Source organism: Homarus americanus, unplaced genomic scaffold (genome assembly GCF_018991925.1).
Source record: "Homarus americanus isolate GMGI-L3 unplaced genomic scaffold, GMGI_Hamer_2.0 scaffold44060, whole genome shotgun sequence".
Taxonomy (NCBI): domain Eukaryota; kingdom Metazoa; phylum Arthropoda; class Malacostraca; order Decapoda; family Nephropidae; genus Homarus; species Homarus americanus.
Genome location: NW_024756871.1, coordinates 1,921,500 through 1,943,878, shown reverse-complemented (window position 1 = coordinate 1,943,878; position 22,379 = coordinate 1,921,500). Strand labels below are relative to the sequence as shown.

Genomic DNA, 22,379 nt, shown 5'->3' with positions numbered 1-22,379 from the left:
GAGCTTATATACCCAGCAGCCGCTATGAGTCATGTTGAGAAAACCTGAGAAGTCGCCGGTCTTTTGGCTCGGTTGCTAGGATATGGCGACATTGGAATGCGGATACGCTTGGTTGCTAGGGAAGACGGTAAAAGGTGGTGGCGTGACTACGCAGTTGTAAGCAGTTGTAGGGGAGACGTCCACTGCACACTCCTTTGTATGAACCCAAGTACTTTATTAGCCTTGTTACGAGCAAAAACACATTGTTTACTTGGCTTAAGGTTCCTACTTATCATTACTCCTAAATCTCTCTCGCAGTCGGATTTCTCTATGGCATCGTTGTTCATCTGGTATCTGGTTTCCCTGTTTACATCTCCTATACTGAGTACTTTACATTTGTCGACGTTGAATTTCATCTGCCAATTTTCAGACCATTCGAAAAATTTGTTTAGATCTTCCTGTAGTTTTGCCGAGTCCTCGTCAGATTTGATAACACGTCCTATGTTCAGTTAAGTTATGATAGGCTAGGCTTGATAAAGATAGTACTGTATACAATTGATTTTTCTAAGTTTAATTAAATAAAAATTGTTCACATTACACAAGTTGACGAGTCATTACACGAAATGGCCGATCACACACCTTGTAACATATACAGTACACTGGTTGTGGAGGAGTGAGAGCAAGAGTCTAGTTCAGCTTACGGTCTGCCAGATTAATGTTGATAATTAACTAATGTGGATCTGACAGAAATAAGTGTTTCACGAAAAGAAAGACTAAATGACCCTCTTCAGTAACATACGTAATAACCCCGCCCCTTTCCCCTCCAGCGGACGCCCCCGGATTCAACCACGTATATACATCAGATAGGGGGAGCCACGCGAGCCAGATTATGACACATAATCAGTATTGATCGCGGTGCCACCCAACATAGACGATCATCTGTTTTATGCAATTTTTCCTTCCCGCTTATATTATTACGATAGGTTAAGTTTAATTGTATATGTTGGGAAAATTTGTCTTTTATGGGAATCATGTAAATGGCATTTAATCATGTCTCTATACACACTATATTGAGTGTCAAGAAGGAAGTGATTAGTGTCGCCATTCATCTAACACCAACAGTAAGTGGCTATAAAGTGTTTGTCCGAAAAGTCACAAAAGGTCAAAATTTTGGCTAAGAAGAAAGACTATAGATCTTCAGACATCTTTAAAATACCCTAATGTTTGGTTAAAGTTATGCTAACGTTAGCTTGAGGTTAAGTTAGCTTAAATTAAGATAGTTTTGTGTGTATTTTTTGTATACCTGCACTATGTGCTTCAATTCAATGTATGTAGACAATGCTGCAGGTATACAAACATTGTACATTCAAAGTGCAGGTATACAGTGTACTTTGTGCAGGTATGTAATGTACTTAGTGCAGGTATACAAACGAACTTCACTTTTTCCTATTCACCCTTGGTTAACTCACTAACCGGTGTTCTGGCGTGGATCAGAGACATTCTTTTTTTTCCAAAGCAGTGAGTTGTGATTAATGAGAAAATTGTCAAGTTTACCTGTGACAAGTGCAAGGTCGGATCCAGGTAGGTCCTGGGGATCCGGACCCTCACTTCTCATCAAGAAATTCCAATACTTTTTCCTTGATGCAGTATTATACTCAGGCATTTCTGGAGAGTAAAAAGTATTCACGATTGACGTCAGAATATCTCCTAATATCAAGTACGCATAGCTTCAAACTGGCCTTAAAATGCCCATGATATAGATCATAAAGGTCAGATTTCAAAACAATCTTCTGGGGCAGGGTTGCCAGATTGGCCTTTTTATGGCCAAATATGAGATATTTGGCCTTTTTGGAAGGTATTTGGCCACCAAAATTTCGATTTGGCCATATTCAAAATTTGGCCAAAATTTGGCCATTTTTTTAAGTACGTACTAAACGCGTATTGAACGTGTTTACAACACGTAGACTGAACGACCGTCGAACATATACAAAGTTCAAAGCCAGATTATTAAAAGAAATGCTTTATGATAAAGTCAGTTATTTATATTTTGTGTTTGCTACACCTATTGTTAAAGATTTTGAAGCTGTCAATTCAATGTTTCAATCCACTAACATGGATCCACATAAACTATCTAATGAATTAGAGTTACTCAGAAAAACTCTTTGCAATAGAATTTACAATAATGATGGTACAGACAAAGGCATTGAAAAAATTGATTTTGGAGCCAAATTTCAGCAAGAAGTTAATAGTCATCTAAAGGAGTTCAAGGAGAGACAACAAGTTAAAGAAGAAGAAAGCAAAGTCCTTGATGTTAAAAGAAGATGCCGTATATTTATTGTTGAGGCCATCGATCAAGTGCGTTCCAGATTGTGCATTGCAGCTGAAGCATTCAAAAATCTTTCATTACTAAATCCTTCGAAGGTATTAAACCAAACAGCTAGAGGTGATTTTTCAGATTTACCTATGTTGCATTTAGCTAAAAATAATTCAGATGAAATAGAACAACAATATCGGAAAATTACTGTAACAGATTGGAGACTAGAAAATGTGTTTGAAAACAATGAAATTCCAGATGACACAACCAAATTTTGGCTTGGTGTCTATCATCATGAAAACTTCAAGGAATTAGCAGCTTATGCACTTAATTGCCTAGTCACACCAGTAAGCAATGCTATTGTTGAACGAATATTTTCTCTGGTAACTGCAATCAAAACAAAACCAAGAAACAGAATGCAAATCAATCTTCTAGATGCAATTATCAGAATCCGAGCTCATCTCTTCGAGAATTCAATCTGTTGTAAGGATATGCGTATAACGGATCGAATGATAACGAACTTCAAGTCTGATATTCTCTATTCGTATGGTGGTAGAATTGGTGTTGCATCAACTTCACACTCACGACAGACTGCACGAAGCGCACAAGAGGTTGACATTACGATGTTCCTGTAACAGACTGAGGTGAGTTATTTTACCTTATGCCTATTATTATTGTTAAATTGATTTATTTAGAAATATTTCAACGTTTTGTGTTTACTTTGTTGATTTTAAAGGTTTCTATGTTTAATTTGGAGAGCATGTAGGTTTTTAAAGACAATTTTACCATTTGGCCTTTTTTTGGCCTTTTATTCCTGTGTTTTTGGCCATAAGCAACTGAAACCATGTGGCAACCCTGTTCTGGGGGCTGACAGCGACCCTCCCCCTCCAGCAGGGTGTGGGTGGGCTCGCTGTGCTCGCCTTGTCCCACTCACCCCTCTTCGATATTCCTGAAGTGGGGTGCCACAGGACATTGTGGTGGGACCGTTGTTATTTGTTTGTTTCATAAATGATAAGCCGGATGCTATTCACTATCCAGTACAAATGGCGAATATGATAAAATAGTTACTAACTACATATCGGGTGATTTGCTAGATTTTTGTAAACAGATGCCCACCCTCATGTTAAAGAAGCCACAATTCATAAAATTATGAGGCAAACTATTTTGGAGTGAGAATTGTAAACACTTAGATCTATTTATCCATCTATCTTCTAATATCCGGATTCTCGTTGTCGTTCATACCAGAAATAATACTAAATAATAACAATAATAATAAATAATAATAATATATCTTTAGTAAAATAATTATAGAGGTTTCTTATTGATTTGCTTTGTATATACTGTAGATTGACGTGGACGAGATTGACCCATGTTACAAAGATCCACGAATTAATTATTTAAACACCCGGTTTTATCTTTATTATAATAAAGGCACAAAAATAAAGTAACGACAAGATATGAATTTATTTTACGTCAGGATATATTAAATTGGTTTGAGTTGCCAGTATAATTTGGAAATAATTTATGTGATTGTTCGTGGTAGAAGTTAAACATAGACTATCTTGTCAATAAGTGACAGGCTCCTTCAATGGGGGTATTTGATGTGTCTTTTAGAGTCACTGGAACGTTTTCATGACTGGAGTAAATTTAGGACTTGGTGCAATAAACCTGAGCATGGTGAAATGGTGATGTATGGCTTTAATTCATAAAGTATAAGATTCAGAGATAAGAACATATGCTGAAGTGTGCAACTCCCTGAGGGCCTTGAGGCATACAACACCTTTATAATGTAAGTTAATTTATGGGGTAATCCTGGAGCAGATGGCTAACACCAGACCGGGTTGTTCTATCTCATTCCTTTTTTTTCCCACATGTTCTTTAGATGATAGTAAATAATAAAAATGACACGACAATGCACATAACCTAGTAGACCCTGACCTAACTAAATAAAGAAACCTACCTAACCTTACCTACCTTTCTACCCACAGCACCCTGGATACCCTCCCATATTAAGCAGAAAGAACTTCTATTACTTTGATATCCAGTACCAATGAAAGCACCTTTGTTGAAGCGGCGTAGTGTAATTTTATGTTTCTCGTGGACGTGTTTTAGCCCGAGATATTCTTCATACATGGTCATAGATAGAGAAAAACTAAAATTAATAATAAAATACTTATAATTCAAATAAAATGTCGTCATATCCATTACTTACTAGCATCCAAAGAACATCTGTGGAAAAATTAACGAAATCGAAGAACTCCTTCTGGTGTTAGCCATGTGCACTCGTATTATCATTTGTGGTTATGTTGACTTTTTATCTCAAACCTTCTAACCTAACCTAGCCGTGGGGCTCCGCCACCCTGGACACCCTAGCATATATCAATCGTTTACGAGGGAAACGCTATAGAATAAACATTTTCTTAGCCTTGTGTAAACTATTGATTGTAACTATAAAATTCTCAGATTTCTTTTGGTGGCAACAAGTGCATAAATATTTAGAAGTTGCCATGCATGGAAATTACTGGTATTTTTGTGTGTGTGTATTTCATAGCATTTCATACGAATTTGAACCATTATTTGCATCATGAGCAGTTATGGAGATATGAGCCCCCCCCCCCTCCCTGCCACCAATTACCAACAGTATTGGTTGTTGCACAAAGTGGGCAAGGCTTTAAAGTAGAAGGAAATTGTGAGGTAAAAACATAATAAAAACTGACAAAACGAAACCTCCTCACTGGAAAACCAGATGAACCTGACCTAACCTCCTCCCCCCTCTGGTCTCCCCCTCCCCCCATATATAAAAAAAACTTGCCTTAATTAACAGATGCAGAATGATAGTGATTCCACTGGACTGTCTACTTTGTTCAATTAAGTGCCTTTAAATCTGAACACCATAAACCCAGTTACGAGATCTCTTCCTCTTAGGAAGTGTCTGTCTCTTATTGCAATACTGTACCAAGTGTGCTGATCTTTGCGATACTGAAAGTCGGAATCATCTGAATCGCACCTTGACACACTTGACTGAAGAAGCAAGAACACCATGAGCCCTAAGGATGTCAGCAGCTGAGGTTTCGTTCTCTTGCAACTATACATTTCAAATTGCAGAGCTTGTACATGCTCACAAGTCTTCTGCTGATTGGCTCACAACTATCATGTGGCATCCAAACTTCTGCTGATTGGCTCACAAGTGTAATGTGGCATCCAAACTTCTGCTGATTGGCTCACAAGTATCATGTGGTATACAAACTTCTGCTGATTGGCTCACAAATATCATGTGGCATCCAAACTTCTGCTGATTGGCTGAGTAACAAGTGAACAATGGTTTTCCCTGCAAATTTTTTCTTCATTTAAGTGAAATAAAAATGTCTAAATAACTTAAAAATTATAAATTCTCAATGGAAATGCTATAAAGTTGCATATTTTTTTGCACTCTTTTCCTATACAGTATAGCTAACAATCAATATAGACTTCCGTGCTTGGCAACTTCTAAATAGTAATTTATTAGTGCGTTCTTACCTTATGAAATAGATGATAAATACACAAGCAACATGATATAAATCTTATGCTTTTTATATCTTGTTCTGCGGAGGGGACTACAAAATCCACCAGCCACGTTCGTCATATATCTCAGTACTGTAATATCTCTGTAACCAGAATCCCTCTTAACAGGGACTCTCTCATAGCTGGAATTGAAATTTTCTCTTAATTTTCCCCCCAAAAGAAACCCGGGTTTGGGAACGATTTTCAGAGAGGCACATTTTCTGGAAATTTCCTAGAAACCCGGAAAATTTGGGGAATGGGTGGTTTTTTCCAGCGTTGAGAGATGAAATAATGCGTCATTCTGGAAAATTCTGGGGATAGAGGATTTTTCCGGGTTCTAGAGAGAATCTACAGTAATGTGCAAATTCCAAAATTCCAAGAAATTTTCCTGCTACCTGTAACTGCAAAATTCCAGGGATTGGGGATTTTTCTGGGTTTGAGAGTGGTCTCGTTACCCAGAAATTTCTCATTCCCGGAAGTGCTCTGCACCACTTTTTTTTTTTTTAGAATATTAAAATACTGTACATTATAACTGTACGTAGTAGTATTTTTAGGTTAGTATAGGTACAGTACTGTACTGAAGGTTTGTTTAGTTCATTTCAATTTGTGAAGGTGATTACCATAAGTTGTCTTGATCCTTTTTTTTTTTAATCTTTTCTTTCATTGTCATAATCACGGTTTGTGTATTCTTGTACTGTGCTTTATCAGTTCCATATAAGTTTTTGTAGAATTATTCTTTTTGTTCTGTTAATGTTATTGTCCTTAGCAGTAATATTTGTCTCAATTTTTACAGGTCTATTCAAGCAAAGTGCAAGATAGCATACTTTTACCTGTCAAAAATGAAGATACAAGCCCCAGCTGCTGTTATTGGTGGGATTCTTATCCATCTCACCCTTGGCAACCTCTACAGTTTTGGTAACAAGCACTTCCTTGACTCGTAACAATGCGGTATGATTGAATTTATTAGAAAGGCCAGTAACAGTATCCAAAATAGTGGCCAAAAATTACTAGTCAATAGACCTATGGAAAGAATGAATAGATGGAAAATGTGTGTGTATATACTGTATGGTCTTGACTTTGTCCAGCCTGCATTATTGTGCCCAAAATCTTAGAAGAATTAAGGTATATAGATAAAAAGTACATATACTGTACCTGTACTGTATTGTTTAAATTGTCTCACTGGCATTCCTTTATTGAACTCCTTATTTCTTCTTACAGGCAACATGATGACATACATGGTGTCCTACATGCATGAGAGAGTCAGTCCTTATGTAAACTATGGAAACTTCATATGGGTGAACTCCATTACCACTGCCTCCCAGGGCCTCTTCATGGTGTGTGGTGGCCTCTTGGAGCGGAAAATAGGACCCAAGTTGACCTGCTTTGTCGGTTGTTCTGTGCTCAGGTAAGTTTTCAGGCCATCATCTCAATGAATACCAGTGCTGTCTGACTCCTTTTACATGCATCAGTCAGCTCTATAAATACCAGTTATTACTGAATGGCTGATACTAGTTTTATGAGCACATGTACTGGTATATTAATGTCTGGTGTATTATGTCTGTACTGTAGTTTATATTGGTTTCTGTGGACTAAGTTTAGTTTCCTTTGACAGATTATTTTCAAATCTTAGGAAAATGTTACTAATATGCCAATACAGGTCAAGCTCAAGAGTGATCAAGGTCAGATATCATCAGTGAAGGTCACCCCGTGCTAGTAAGCATTCAAATTTTTGTCCAAATACTACATAATTTTCAGATGCATGAAATTGCTGTGTATTCCCAACCATCTTACTCCACTGACCCTCCACTGAGGGATGGTTTAGGCATAGGAAGTTACCACACTGTATCATCAACAATTATTACATTATCTAATTTTTTACCAGTCACTGATTAGTCACCAATCTTTGCATTAGTTTCTTGGTAGGAGTTTTCTTGTACTGTATATCCCGGTGGAGAGGAGAGATATGGTCAACTTTTTTCACCTCGGCTAAGACATGTAATGATCACATTATCAGAAAGTTCTACATGGACCACAATAAACACTGAAGTTGTTGTGATTGATGCTTGAACTGGCAAAGGTTTTTGAACACTTCTGTTGTTGGTAGAAGCAGAAATAAGTGATTATACCAAATTTTTAATGTTGTTTTAATGATTATTAAAGATTCATTTATTGGATGCCATGATTTTAACAAAAGCATCAATTATTTATGCTGTTATTGTATGACTCTGTGTAGAATAATATTAGATTGTTTTTTCTAGTGCTTTGCAGTTCTTTTTGAATTTAGAAAGAATAATTTTAATAGATTTGGTAATATTGAAGTGAATGCATGCAGTATATATTTTTTTTATTATTGCTTGCTTATACATTGTACAGTACTGTACTACAATTGAAAGTGAAAGGCTTGAAGATAAGATAATCCCATGTACCTGACCGGACAATTTATTTTCAGTGCAGGTATTTTGCTGACGCATTATACGATTGAGGTATCGCTGTTTACTGTAATCCTGACGTATGGGCTGTTGTCTGGACTTGGAATATCCTTAACTTATGTTACTCCCCTTGCTTGTGGCATGCAGGTAATGCTGCAGTTTCTTATATAGTTTTTGTTTTGTGATTTAACCCTTAAACGGCAGCCATCATCGGTAGAAGTTTCATGTTCCATGCATTTTACTTTCGCACATGTGGGGGAGCCTGGGAAGTCCACAGCTGCCGATTAAGGATTAAATGTATTTATTCAAAATGATTAATTAACCTTATTTGCTCTTACAAGCGCTGCTATCGTAAAGGACTTTCTTGTAGCTGCTTCGTGGTCATGATTACAATGTAAACTTAAAGATTACAGCCATGTTTTTGTAAACAAATCATATCTCCATGGTTAAGATTACAGTACTGTGTACTGTTCAAAGTTTACAGCTGTGCTTCTGTTAGTGATCCATAAATTCATCAAGGTAGATACGTATACGGATTTTATATACGTACTACTGTAGTAATATTCGACCTCAGTACGTATAGTAATTTTGACCTTGGGAATATATTGCATGTTGCAATTTAGTAATGTAGGATATCAGATTTCTGTAGTTCATATTAAAAACTGGTGAAACTTAAATATTTATTTTTAAGATGAATTTTGTAACTTTATACTGTACTATATTATAATTATTGTGTGGAAATGTTTTTATTATTATTCTAATCCATTGTTGTCACTTTCTACACTTGTCTTACACCCTCTTCCTTATTCCCCCCAACATTCAAGGTTTCTTTGCTCCATCATCAAACTCATTGTGGTGGTGAAGATGAGATACAACATGCTAGTAGGTACAGAGGATCCCCACTTATAGTTGGTATAATATGATGTGTATCTCTCAGTACTGTGTTCTGGGTTTGTGTCCTGACCTGGTACAGACGTGAGAACGGTGTTATCCAGTGTAACACTATCATACACCACAGGCTTTCTCCGGGTTCTCCGGTATTCTCCTTTACATTGATGATGATTATGGTCACTGTCTGTTTTGTATTGCTGTGATTTATTTTAACATTGTTGGTCATAACTGGTGTATAACTACTTGGGGATGCACAGCGTTGACTGCATGGAGGACACTAGCAATGTTATGCCTCAGTGAGCATGGTTGGCACCCATGTTATTGCAGATACTGTATAGGACTATAATATACCTCAACATCTGCCTCAAAAGTGTGTATTATGTGTGCAGTACCTAGCACCAAGAAAACAAGAAAAACAGTTACAGAGGATAGTTTGGGTACAGAATTGAGTCTTACTATGGTATGATGCTGATGAATAATATTCCATGGAACATTAATTCTTAAAGGAAAACTAATGTTTATTTGTTTCAAGTATGCACAACAGTAAGTGGGGATCCCTTGTATTCAAGGACATGTACAGTGTCTGAAAATCAATCCCAATTTTACAAAAACATAATGCAATATAGGTGAGAAGTTTTCTTTTATCTTTTATGTACTGTACTGTATTCATATTATTTAACTTTACCCTCCTAAGTGAAATGTGAAAATATATTCCATACATTAATCCAGTCACTATGTTACAAATTACCTGAAAAACCCAAACTCTTTATCCTATCTTCCACTCTTTTAATTTCTGTATTTTATAATAATGACCTGCAGGTTACAATAAGTTACCTGTTAGACCATACCATTGAACACTATTTGCCCTTCAGAGAGGACATGTAGTTATATGGAAGATTCATTGTCATGGTAAACAAATCCACATAATGTTTGTCCTACCGGTAACAGTAACCTAACACAACCTAACCTTCCTATGCTGATAGTGAATCCTCATCTTCCATGAACTAGAGTCCGGCTTAAGACACAGTGAAGATTCTGATTTATTTTACATCAATGTTGATTCAGTAGCTCACAGGCTTTGAGCTTACTTAATCCATAAAATGAAGTTTATACATATATCTCATCAGATTCCAGACAGCCTCCTGTACATGACTTCTGTACAGGAGGATATATACTATATTGAGAACTTTTTGTTATAGTTTAGAGAGTTTGAAGTACTGTGTACATGCTCCAAAAGGTATACAGTATTTACGATTTTGTGTTTGACAATATGACACATCCTACGAAGGATTTTCACATCCCTACCAAAACAGTAGGAGTTGCAGTGTTCATTTTGAAATTCATTGGACCCCTCCGTAAGGATATTTTTTGGAGTGTGTGTGTGTACATGAGCATGTGAATTCGAGCCAAACTATATGACTCAGCGAATCAGAATCGGTCATGGAGTCCAGTAATTCTGAATCATTTGAGTGAGAAGTACGACCTGTACTTGTAGGTAAACATTATACTGTATTGTCTTGTCTATTCAAACACTGAACCTACCATTGATTTATATAGCTACCCTTTCTAGTGGCCCCACAGAGAGCATTCATGGTATGGCTCTTAAAGGTTACCCACTTCTTCTCTTCATCATGAAATGGGATGGAACTTTTCAGTCCTATTCTGTGTTTGTGTGTTTTGTTTTGTATTTCATTTTGCTTGTGTGTGTACTGGAAGCATTGTTGTGCATACATGATTGAAGAATGTGGTGTCAATTGTTTTACTGTAATCGATGTGCTGTGGGTGGGTGATGGTCAGGATTGTTTGAGTCAATAGTTAAAAACCAATTGGAAATCTTGGGGTCGTGTTGTCACAGCTGCTAAAGAAAGTGAGTGGGTGAGTGTGGAGGGATTTTACAGTACAATTAACTGTACTGTACATGGAAAAAGAAGACAACAGAAGACTTGGTTGCCAATGAAGAAGTTGTCTGCTAGAGGACAGAAAAGACTTGCGAGAGTGGAAAAAAAAAGGAGTACAGGTATATGAGCATTTGTGCATCAATTAATCTTATGACATTTATCCTTCCAGTGGTACCCTGAGAAGAAAGGCCTGATCAATGGCTTAATAGTTGCTGGTTTTGGTCTTGGGGCTTTAGGGTCCACTAACCTCCAGACCCTTTATCTCAACCCAGACAATAAACCTCCAGAGGCCAATGGGTAAGTAAATAAAAAGTTGGCTTCATTCTGTTGTTTACTGTGCAACATCTGTAACTGTTAAGGAATCCTGATGCAAGTCATTATGTTTACTATTCAGGTGGTGTCTGATTTTATTCATTGTAGTTTGTTTATATTTTTAAGGGGTTGACCACTCCACACATTGACCCAGGTATAGTAAATGGACTTCACTCTTACAGATACTTTGTTGATACTGGCATACTTGATCGAGTTCCATCAGTGTTCATTGTGCTGGCACTAGTATTCCTGGTAATGCAGTATGTTGGCTGTCTTCTGATCAGTAAACCTACACCTACAGAATTACAGGTTTGGGAATGTAATATTGATGCCATCCCATATGGACGATTCCCAACTGAATGAGCATCTGTTGTATGCAAATTTGTTCGTTGCTCTTAAATGATAAGGTTAGATTGGGTAAAGTAAAAGTAAATTAACAATCATATATTTGAGAATCGTCTGAAGTGGCATTTATACAATCGTAAAGTTGAGATTTTCCCTTTTGTATGTGTATGTTGTTGGCATTTTGAGTTTAATTTCTTTTTAGCTTTGTAGTGTTAGCATGGTGGTGGTGTTGGTATGTTGGGTTTATTTATTGATATTTTTTTGTAGTTTTGTAGTGTTAACATGTTGGTGGTGTTGGTATGTTGGGTTTATTTATTGATATTTTTTTGTAGTTTTGTAGTGCTAGCATGGTAGTGGTGTGTGATGCTGGAATGTGTTAAGTAACTGGTAAGCTTGATGGAGATCTTGGTACCTTATCATGGACACATCTATTACATCCTCTAGAGAGAACAAGCAACACCATATGCCATTGACTCCAGCCACCTTACATATATAATTAGAGAGGACATTCAAGTGTAAAAAAAATGAAGTCTGGTGACTCTTGTGTAGTCTTTGTTAAAAATGCAGTAAGATATTCGTAATTAGTGTTGGTATTCACTACTATTTTATGGTCATTTTTTCGTGCCTGTGTGTTTTAGTAGTGATTACCTGATGGCTTAGTGTCCTGGTTGTCAACATGCAAACTTTAATGAAGTTATTATTAGTCCTCGGTTTAATTTTTGTAATATTTCAGGGCCTATAAGAGTTTAGGGTAGACCCAACCTTGGAAGAATATTTGTGAAGGAATTTAACCTAAAGGATTTCAGAAATTACACTACTGTACTCAGAAGTGATCATAAAATGGTATAATTTGGTCAGTGTATTATTTTGAGTAAAGACTGTACAGTACCCGTATGTCAGTACAGTGTAATTCATTTTAGCTGCCTATGAGGTTTCTTCTACCTTAACAAAACCCCAAGATTTCCATGTAATTTTTCCTGGTACTTTTTATAATCCAGCTTATTACACACACACACACACACACACACATATAATCACATATATATATATATATATATATATATATATATATATATATATATATATATATATATATATATATATATATATATATATATATATATATATATATATATATATATATATATATATATATATCTCTCTGAGAGGACTCATAAGTGCAACAACGTGGTATTATCTGTATATCTACCAGGATACTCGACATTGGCCGGAAGGAGAAAATTTGCTAGGTGTGGCTGATAACCCTGATGAGAGCCAAGATGAACTTCCTAGTACACCCACCGTAACGGGTATAGGTAAGGTACTGTACTTTCTCCTATATGTAAGTCACTGAATTCAGTATCAGGTAATCAAGGAAGCTCCTGGAAAAACTAAACTGCACTGTCCAGTTATATGACAGGATAGTTTATATACCTGCCTATCCAGTTGTAAGCCTCAGTAAAGTAATGCAGTACAGTACTTTACTGTATTACTGTACTGTACTGTATTGGCAGAAAGATCCTCTGTTACAAATGCCTCCCTCCACTGCTAATTCATTTGAAATTGGACCATTTAATATTAATGGGAGAAGTCATATGCGAGTTACTGAAGAAAAGGTTAAGCTTTTGTCTGATATTCTTTTATATTATTGTATGATATTTGGCAGGATGTGAGCAAGTTTTTGTGGAGTGCTTCTACGTGTTTTTTTGGTTCCTCCTATAAATAGGCAAATAGATAGATAGACAGATAGTGTTTATTTTGTAACATTTTCATATAAGCTTATATTGATTCTGCATGTGTATAAACAATGCAGGTATATAAGGTACCATATTTACAGCAAATAACACACACTTATATTTCAACAGGTAATATTTAGGCAAACCTTGAGTGAAATTTCTCCTGTAGCCAATAATGTTTTTAAAATGAGGGTAAAATCAAATTCGATGTTAGTACTGTACTCATTCTGCTGTTGTTGTTATGAGCTTTACTCTTTGTACAGTATTAAGATGTCCATACTAAGCACTTAAAAAACATGAAATAGCAACTGAGTACCTGTACAAGTCTGCTGCATACTGATAGATGATGTTAAGCTCCAGTGGTGCACTATGAACCAGTGGTGATGTTATTCACTATTATCATCATAATTTTAACTTGCTTTCAAAAGCTAAAGGATGTTTCCTAATAAAAATAAGATAAATGTTGCAGGTATGACATTACAGATAGCAATGCTTGTAAGAGTTCAGAAACAGTTACTGCTTAGCTCTGAAGACTTGAGTGCTGTTCAGAAGCTAATCTTCTCGGGTTATCATCATCAGAAGTTATAAATCCAGCTTTGATACTTACAATAATATATTTTTTAATTAATTAAAAGTAATACAGAGTAATGTGTTTAAGTAAACAATTACAGATTTTTAATTCTGGAGTTGGGCAAGTTGAATTTAACCTATTGGAGACTGCAACTTCACATATAGGACATGGGCAGATTTTTTTTAGTAATTTTTCAGAAAAAAGTGTCTTATATGCCATTTAATATTGTACATAGAGAGTGCAGGTATACAAACAGTGGTAAATAGTAAGTCAATTTGACTAAGGAGAGCCAACAGAACCATCATAAGCTTATTTCCATTTCACTATAATTTCCACCTCTCATGCTCCATAAAAATGGGAAATGAGTAAAGTTAATAAGTGGATAGTATGTTTTTCTTGCAAGGGTGGATCCAGGTTGGGGGGGGGGGTTGGGGGTCCTCTGGACCTTCCCACGTTTTCATCAGAAAATTTCAATACTTTTTCTTTTATGCAGTACTGTACAGGTATTGTACTAAGGCATTTTTGTAAGTAAAAAGTAATTACAATTGACTTCAGAATATTTCCTAATATCAAGTGCACATGGCTTCAAAATGGCTTGAAGATGCACATGATATTGATTGGATTAAAAAAAAATTCTGGCAGGGGCTTACAGCACCAAATGCCCTCGGAACTGGGTGGGATCGCTGTGCTCACCATGTTCCCTCACCCTAAACTTCTTGGACCCCCCCCCTTTGATATTCCTGGATCTGCCCCTGTCTTGTATACAAAAAAAATTGCTATGAAAAGAAATAAATAATAAATATGTTCTTGGACAAATGTAAATATATACCCACAGACTTGAGGCCAGTGCAAATGATTCAGACTAAGACCTTCTACATATTCTGGATGTTGTATCTGTTAAACACCATTGCTATCGGCTATATTAATGCTATGTACAAAAGCTTTGGCCAGACCTTCATAAGCGACGATCATTACTTGGCCGGTATTGGCTCCTTCGCTGCAATCTTTAATGCCGTAGGCCGGATTGTCTGGGGACGTCTGATGGATAAAACGTCATTCCGAGTGAGTATTTCTGTGTTATTGTTTGGGGACATTTGATGGATTAAACATCATTCCGAGAGTGTTATAAAATGAGTGATAACTAGTATATTACCAACACCTTAATGACAGTTATTTGGTGTTTTATTTTAATCAGATGAACCATATTCTTGTCTACACCAAAATGGCCAATGGAAAGTTTCCTTTGAGCCTGTGTTTAAAATCATATATAACATTCTCTACTCTTACACTCTAGCAGCTTCAGGATTTCTCAATGGGGTGGGGGGCAAATGTTAGATAATATTCAAAAGTCTTAGAGATTTCACATGTTAGTAGGATGTACTGTAACAGGTATTTGTAATTAACACAAGCTTCATATATTTGCTTTGTTAAACATTGAAAAACTTACTCATTTAAGTTTATTACAATTGTGACTTGATAGTGAATGACTGTCACCTTTTATATGCCAGTGTTCAAACATCTCTTTCATGCTGTCCTTTCATCTTGCCTCAAATGGGGATATATCCAAGGCTGTTTCATTACCTGTCATCTGCCACCGGTCAATATGGAGGACGGCAGGTTGTGATTCTGAACGCCTTAGGTCATAATTCATAGGCTTTTGCTCATCTGTTCCTCTTGCTACTAAAACACATGTGATATGGTATCTTGAACTTATGAATTTATGAATGAGAGCAAATGAAGAAGGGTCTTAATTGCTTTTGATTCTTTCCAGTCTTTGTATTTACTGGGAAGGACTTGCAAATGTTAAAAAATAATTCTTTACATCTTAATTATTTTTCCTGTCACAAATAAAAAATAAAAAGAAAATCAGGCTCTCTGTCCCTCTGTGTAGAGTTAGGTGTTGGGTTTTAGAAAAAATCATTTAAAATTTTCATGGGTGTATAAAATAGTGTGTGCAGCCTCCACTTACCATGGCCAGGATCGTTAGTCTTAGAAATTTATTCCTCCTTCTTACCTGCCACACCTCACCGCCCCATGGAGCTCCACCCTCGAAGAAGCCTTAACATTTCATGTTTCTCTGGTCTTCCCTGTTACCATTACCCCTATACATGATCTCTTTAGGTCATTGCTCCAAATTTCCCATCTTGGTCAACCTAACACATACACAACATAATCTTTCATGTTGATTCATTACAGTATTAGTAATTCCTTCTCAGCGCATGGGACAGATTGGTTCATCGGTTGGTTTCTTTGTTTTAGTTGCTCTTAACACTTGTCAAGGTCACTGGTACAATTGAATATTTTTAATTTTAACTTACTGTACTTTATTTATTTTTTAATATAAACCAGTGTTTTTATGGGTTATTGAGTTATTCATATTAATATTACAGTTTTTATATTTTAGATTTTTACAATATTATTTTCGCTGTTTCCATGATATTGTTTTCACTTCCAGACAGCTATCCGTATTTTGACACTGATGCTGACTCTGCTGTTTGCCACAATGCCCCTTACCAAACACATGGGAAAAGTGGGCTTTACAGGCTGGGTGTGGCTCATCTTCTTTACATTCTCTGGAACCTTTTCCTTGATGCCCACTGTTGTGGAGAAAGCATTTGGGTCGCCACATTACTCCGCTAATTATGGAATTCTCTTCACTAGCCAGGTACAGTAATACGGTGGAGTCTTGATAATTTGTGGGTTTGGTACCAGAAGATATAGTGAATTATCAAATCACAAATCATAGTTTAATTGATTTAAATGGAAATAATTACCGTAGTTCAGTTCCAGAGGCCAAGAAATACCCGTGAACTGTACCAAAACTGCTTTAATAAACACTAAACATTGTACATAATGCATAAAAAAGTACAGTAACACATAGATGTTGTACAAAATGTAGTTCTATATTACATAAACAGCTCCTCTCCTTCTCATAATTTTGTGTGGGTTACGCCAATACACCTGGTGCCAGGGAGGCTATGAGCACACTACAGTATGTCAACAAAGAACCAGGAATTAAATACCACAGAATAACTCATCTGGGGTTAAGTTTGGGATTTTTTTTTCATTTACTGCTTTTCATTTTTCTTGTTTTGCAGTTTTACTATAAATTATATTTTCCTTATTTCTAAGTTGCACTGGAGCATTGTGGTGATATTCATGTTATATTTTCTATAATTCCAAGGCAAATTAAAGCAGTGCAATTATATTTCCATAACTTTTATGGTTCCTCATGTAAACAAACACTGCAACAATCAGTGCTCAGCTGTGAATTATGAATATTTGACTGTGAAATTTAAAAAAAAAGAGGTAACAATAGAGGTAGGTATTGGCGAATTTAAGAATGCGAATTTGTATTTCAGAATTACTGAGACTCTACTGTATATAGGTTAATTGTAATATTAATTAAAACCTTTCACTTGCTACCATTTCCTCTCTGTAAACTGTATAACTAAGCAAGCACTTTTATCACTTGAGACTGTCTTGAGCATTCAGTGATTATGTAATAAAATATTTTATTATTGCAGGTTGTCTCGGGTCCACTGTTGGCTGCAGTCAACCAGTTGATGTTGAATGCTGTTGGTTACACTGGCTGTTTCCTCACTATATCTGGCATCCTTTCTCTAAGTATGTTTATATTGTTAATACAGGAACCACTGAAGATTTTTTCTGTTTGATTGTATTGTAATTTGAAATTTGCAGTGGATAAAATAATTCAGTTTTACCAAGAACCGAGAGTTTGCACATATCAGTCTGGTCATATGCAGATGAGTCAGTTTGATGTAAATCAGAAGAAGAGGTAACATAGAGATTTATTCAATATAAACTGAAATTCTATCAAAAGGTAATTTATTACAATACAAATTTTTCATACAGGTGTGGGCATAACCTTCTTGGTACCTGATGGTCTTTGAGGTACTCCTCTCACGAGACAGTTCTACACTCTACACAGGATAGTACTGTATACTTGATCATAGTTGTATGCAAGACTATCTTTTTCAGATCTGGTATTTTGTGTATTTTTACTTGTAGATGTTTGAGATGAGGGCCTAAGAGAACTTGAGGAAGAAGTTTTTACAGGAATATTTGTACAGTAAGGTAATATAATACAGTAATTTTTTTACTATCTGCATATCCACATATGTCAACTATCCCCAATTAGTAGTTTTGTGCTCAGATTTACCAGTTGTGAAAGTCTGTTGAAGTTAAAACAGAAGAGCAAGTTTGTGTCTCCTGTCATCCAAGTCATCCAAGTCTTTCTCTCGGTCTCTTGTTCTCTGCAGTCGTCTCTCATTATTGGTGTTACAGTATACGTTCGATGCTAACTTTTTATAATCATGAGAGTAAAGACAGAATTATCAAGTGGAGAAAGTAGTCAGATGTTTGAAAAGTATGAAGAGGTAATTATGTTAACATGGTAGATAAAGTAAATCTTATGGTGCAGTTGGATACAGTCATGGTGTAAACTCTTCATCACTAACACAACATTATCGTGCAGGTCTCAGGGGTGAATGTCTAATAGTATCTGCAAATGTCAACTATGCACACATGCTCAGGAATGTTGATTGTGCAGATAGTAGAAATTTTACTGCAATGTTAGTACTGTAGTAGTAGTAGTAGCAGTTGTTGGAGTAATTGGAGTGAAGAGCCAGAACTAAAGAGAATAAATTAGATTTTTTTAAACTTATCAGGGATTAACCAAAATATTGCATATGAAAGAATCAGTGGCACAGATTCGTTTTGAAATTTTGGTAAATTCTTGAATTGTTTGAAAGCTTTTTTAAAAACTAACATTAAATTTTGCCACTTGGTACTTAATACATGTATATAGGGTGCACCATAAACACCTGACTTTTTTCTTTTCAATAAAAAAACTGCCTATCCACTCGGAGGCACTTTCACGCTAATAGTTATTGCGTGCACCAGTGTTTAGAGTTTAGTTGGACATGGGAATGTAGCTATATGTGTTAATAAATCTTTCCGTTATGCATTACTGTATAACGTTATTTCATTTCCAAAAGTCAGGTGTTTATGGCGCACCCTGTACACTAGATATACAGTATTTGAGGGAAATATTGGCCTGAATCATTTTTTAATTACTAGTATTAACCTTAAATGGTAACAATCATCTGTGGAAGTTTCCCATTCCTTGCTTTCCATTTTTGTGCAGATGGGGGCAGAGTAGGGAATCTTCATTGTAGTGGTGTGAAGGTCTCATACAACTACAGTACTGGCTCATTCTTTGATTTTTTTAGAATTAGTCATTAGTAAGCTACTGTGTGATTGTCTCACCATGAAATGATGGGATTTTGTAATAAGTACGCATTCATCATTGCCTAGATGTCTGTGGGTCTGTCTGCAGACATAAATATTGTAAGCCTGATAGGTCCTATATTTTTAACTCATTTGCGATAAAATTTGGTTGAAAATGTTCTTTGAACTCGGAACTCTGAAGGAATGCAGTTAAGCAATTAACCCCTTCACTGTGGGGATTCCACTTTTGATGTTTTATTTGGCTAACGTCAGACGGTTTTATTCAGCAGAGAGAGCCCCACACACAAGGGGTCAGTGACATTGTATAACTTCTCTGAGTTAACCAGAACATTAAAAATATATTTATCTCATAGATTGATCGTCACATTGAGACTTAAAATGATCTGTTATTACTACATGTGAAGCAACAGGAGTAAAGTAGATAGATATTTGGGGTCTTGTTATGGAAGGTGAATATAGTACAGCACCATAATAGAACAAATGTGTCTCAGCAGTAAGCTTAACTGAAGGGAGAGTCGTGTTGGCTACCCCTCCAGCTTTCCTGTATTATAGCAGGAAAATGCTTGAAAAGGTGAAAGTAAGTAATTGTGTTATTGAATGATGGTCATTTTAAGCTATAAACTATATTTTACTACTGTACTTAGCACAGTGGAACTTATTTAATATCTTCTATAGTGTCACAACTTCCATTATATCACAGATCACTAAAAAGCTCTTGTCCATTAGGTTCTACAACCTTGTGTTTGCTTTTCTTAATGTCAACACTTCTAATCATACTTGGGTTACTGTCTAGCACAAGTCAGTGCCAGGTGCCTTAATCCATCCAGTCATCTGAGGTTATGTAGTGGTGTCAGGTGGGGCAGTCTGATCCTGGGCTGTGCAAGATCATATGGTTTAATCCAGTCAACTGAGGTCAGGCATGGCAGTGTAGTTCTGATGCTCTAAAGATCAACATGTGTCTTGAAAATTTAGCTGCTGGCAGATGAAACTCCACTTGTTAGTTCCCAAAGGCGAGAATTGTTGGTACAAGTGCTTGTGTGATGCCACCTTAACCAAAAGAGTGGACCTGCTAAGTGACATGTTGCTCATCTGTGATGTTGGTTACAGTACTGTGTTACAAGTGACACCAGAGAGCACTGTTTTGTGAAGGCACACTTAAGCGAGTTAATTGTGTGTCAGAAAGTTATGGTCCGCTCATCTAGTCTTCACTGTGATGCTTCTGAAGAGTGCTTATGGATCAAATCAATAACTATAGCAGCAGCCTGAACAAACTGAAACAGAAGGTGGAACCATGTTAGTGTCCATCATCAGTTATTGTTAGGGTCGCAGTTCCGTTTTTACTCTAACAGTTTTATATTCAAAACTTTGGAGCTTTGAGAGAATTTCACTACAGTAACTGGAAAGACTGGGAATGAACTTGTGTTTAATAAACATGGGATATCACAGAACTTCAACTGACTGTATTTAATGTAAGTGCTGCCTTTTTTTATTCAAATACAACCCATACCGGTACAACAAACACTGTCAATAAGTTAATGTTTTGTTGTATGAACTGTGCTGCTTATTGCGGAACTATTTTCTCTTGAATACTTAACACCCTGCACGGTGCCAACAGACCTTAATGGTGAACCTTGCCTCATGTTTCACCTCACTTAATGCCACATATTTATAATGCATGGAGACTGATATTGAAGTGAGTTCCACTGTAATGAATTATAAATTATTGTCCATTTGCACATTCCAAGGGTTGTGGTAATCAGGTAGTGACAGCACTTGTTTCCTGTCCTAAGGGTTGCTGGTTTGCACCCAGGGCACCCTAAGTCCTCCCACTGTGAATAGGTACTTAACTTTAAAGTTGGGGAAGTGAAGGTAGTTGGTCCATCACACATTCCACATGGGATGACTGGTCAAATGTACCCTAGTTGCATGGACTGATCTGTCCACTATAAAGGATTCATAGTCCTCAAAGATAAATTGGGGCCAGTTAGGACTGGAGCCCCGTTGACCTGCTGCCTTGTAGTTACCGGTACTTAGAATCTCGTCTTTCAACAGTGGATGGAATAAACTTACTTTACTGTTTAGCTCTGCCTTTGATATTCTCCACACCTTACAGTATATTTCTTTGTCAACTGTTTTCCCTTTCATGTTTTACCTACAATGTCTCACTCTTCCACAGAACTCCCCTTTGACAGAACAGCCTCCAGACTGCCCTATCACTACACTACACTACATACCTTACTTGCCCTCTATTGTTTCAATAACATGTCATTAAACTCTTCCCTGCCATGATGTAGACAGTGACTTTACCTAACACATCTGCTTCATTACCCTTATACACTCTCTTTACTTTTCTCTCCTCATATGTCCAAATCATCTCTATAAACTTCTCTACCCATTCCACTGCACCAAAAGATGACATCCTTTGCCTTCTCTAACATTCCAAATTCCCCATATACTTTCATTCTGGTAAACCTAGATGAAGGCCATTGAACTCGAGCTTGAATTTACAAACATCTTGTTCCAATCCTAGTCATTGTTTCACTGCCTTAAGTTAAGGTAAGGAGTATTATTGTATTGTACTATCTCTGAAGTTCATACCTACAAGCACACATTCCTTCCCTTGGTGATACAGTACCTCACAGCACTATAATCCTCTTCTTGCTATGTACAGTATTGTTCTTTCCCAAATTTCATATATTATCATACCATTCTTACATAAAATTTCCCATAATATTAAAAACCTTTAATTTCTTCCTATACAGTACCCCATTCATCAGAGTAATTTTACTTTTCCGTTTGTTAGGTTTTGTCTGTTTAGTTTATGAAAATCTACTGTTAAAATCCGTCTCAAATAACATAATTTTACTGTACTTTGAATTGATTTACAAATTCCTTCTGCCACACAATCTGTTGAAGTTTTTCACCAGCTTTTGAAGTTCTTGTTCACTTGCCACAAAAATCACATCATCATTAGCAAGAAGTTGTGTTACAAGTGGTCACATCCCACCTCCTTTTTCCCATCCTTTCCATTGCCTGGACACTTTAATACCATTTCTCTCCTCTGATTTACCCCAAGCAAAGATAAAAATA

General features: G+C 36.4%; 1 protein-coding gene across 2 annotated transcripts; it reads left to right on the top strand.

Annotated features, from left to right (window-relative positions):
- The first annotated feature begins 903 nt into the window (after positions 1 to 903).
- Positions 904 to 21,370, top strand: LOC121857047 (uncharacterized MFS-type transporter YhjX-like). Of its 2 annotated transcripts, none has more exons than XM_042352904.1 (11): positions 904 to 1,100; positions 6,627 to 6,748; positions 7,052 to 7,238; positions 8,283 to 8,409; positions 11,221 to 11,348; positions 11,546 to 11,672; positions 12,922 to 13,024; positions 14,851 to 15,077; positions 16,471 to 16,680; positions 17,543 to 17,642; positions 17,892 to 21,370. In XM_042352904.1, the coding sequence occupies exons 2-11, from the start codon at positions 6,673 to 6,675 to the stop codon at positions 17,927 to 17,929; spliced, it is 1,323 nt and encodes a 440-aa protein (XP_042208838.1). In that variant the 5' UTR covers positions 904 to 1,100; positions 6,627 to 6,672; the 3' UTR covers positions 17,930 to 21,370. The 2 variants fall into 2 exon arrangements, with proteins under 2 accessions (XP_042208838.1, XP_042208837.1); XM_042352903.1 differs by lacking the exon at positions 904 to 1,100 and adding an exon at positions 3,836 to 4,082.
- The last annotated feature ends 1,009 nt before the right edge of the window (positions 21,371 to 22,379 follow it).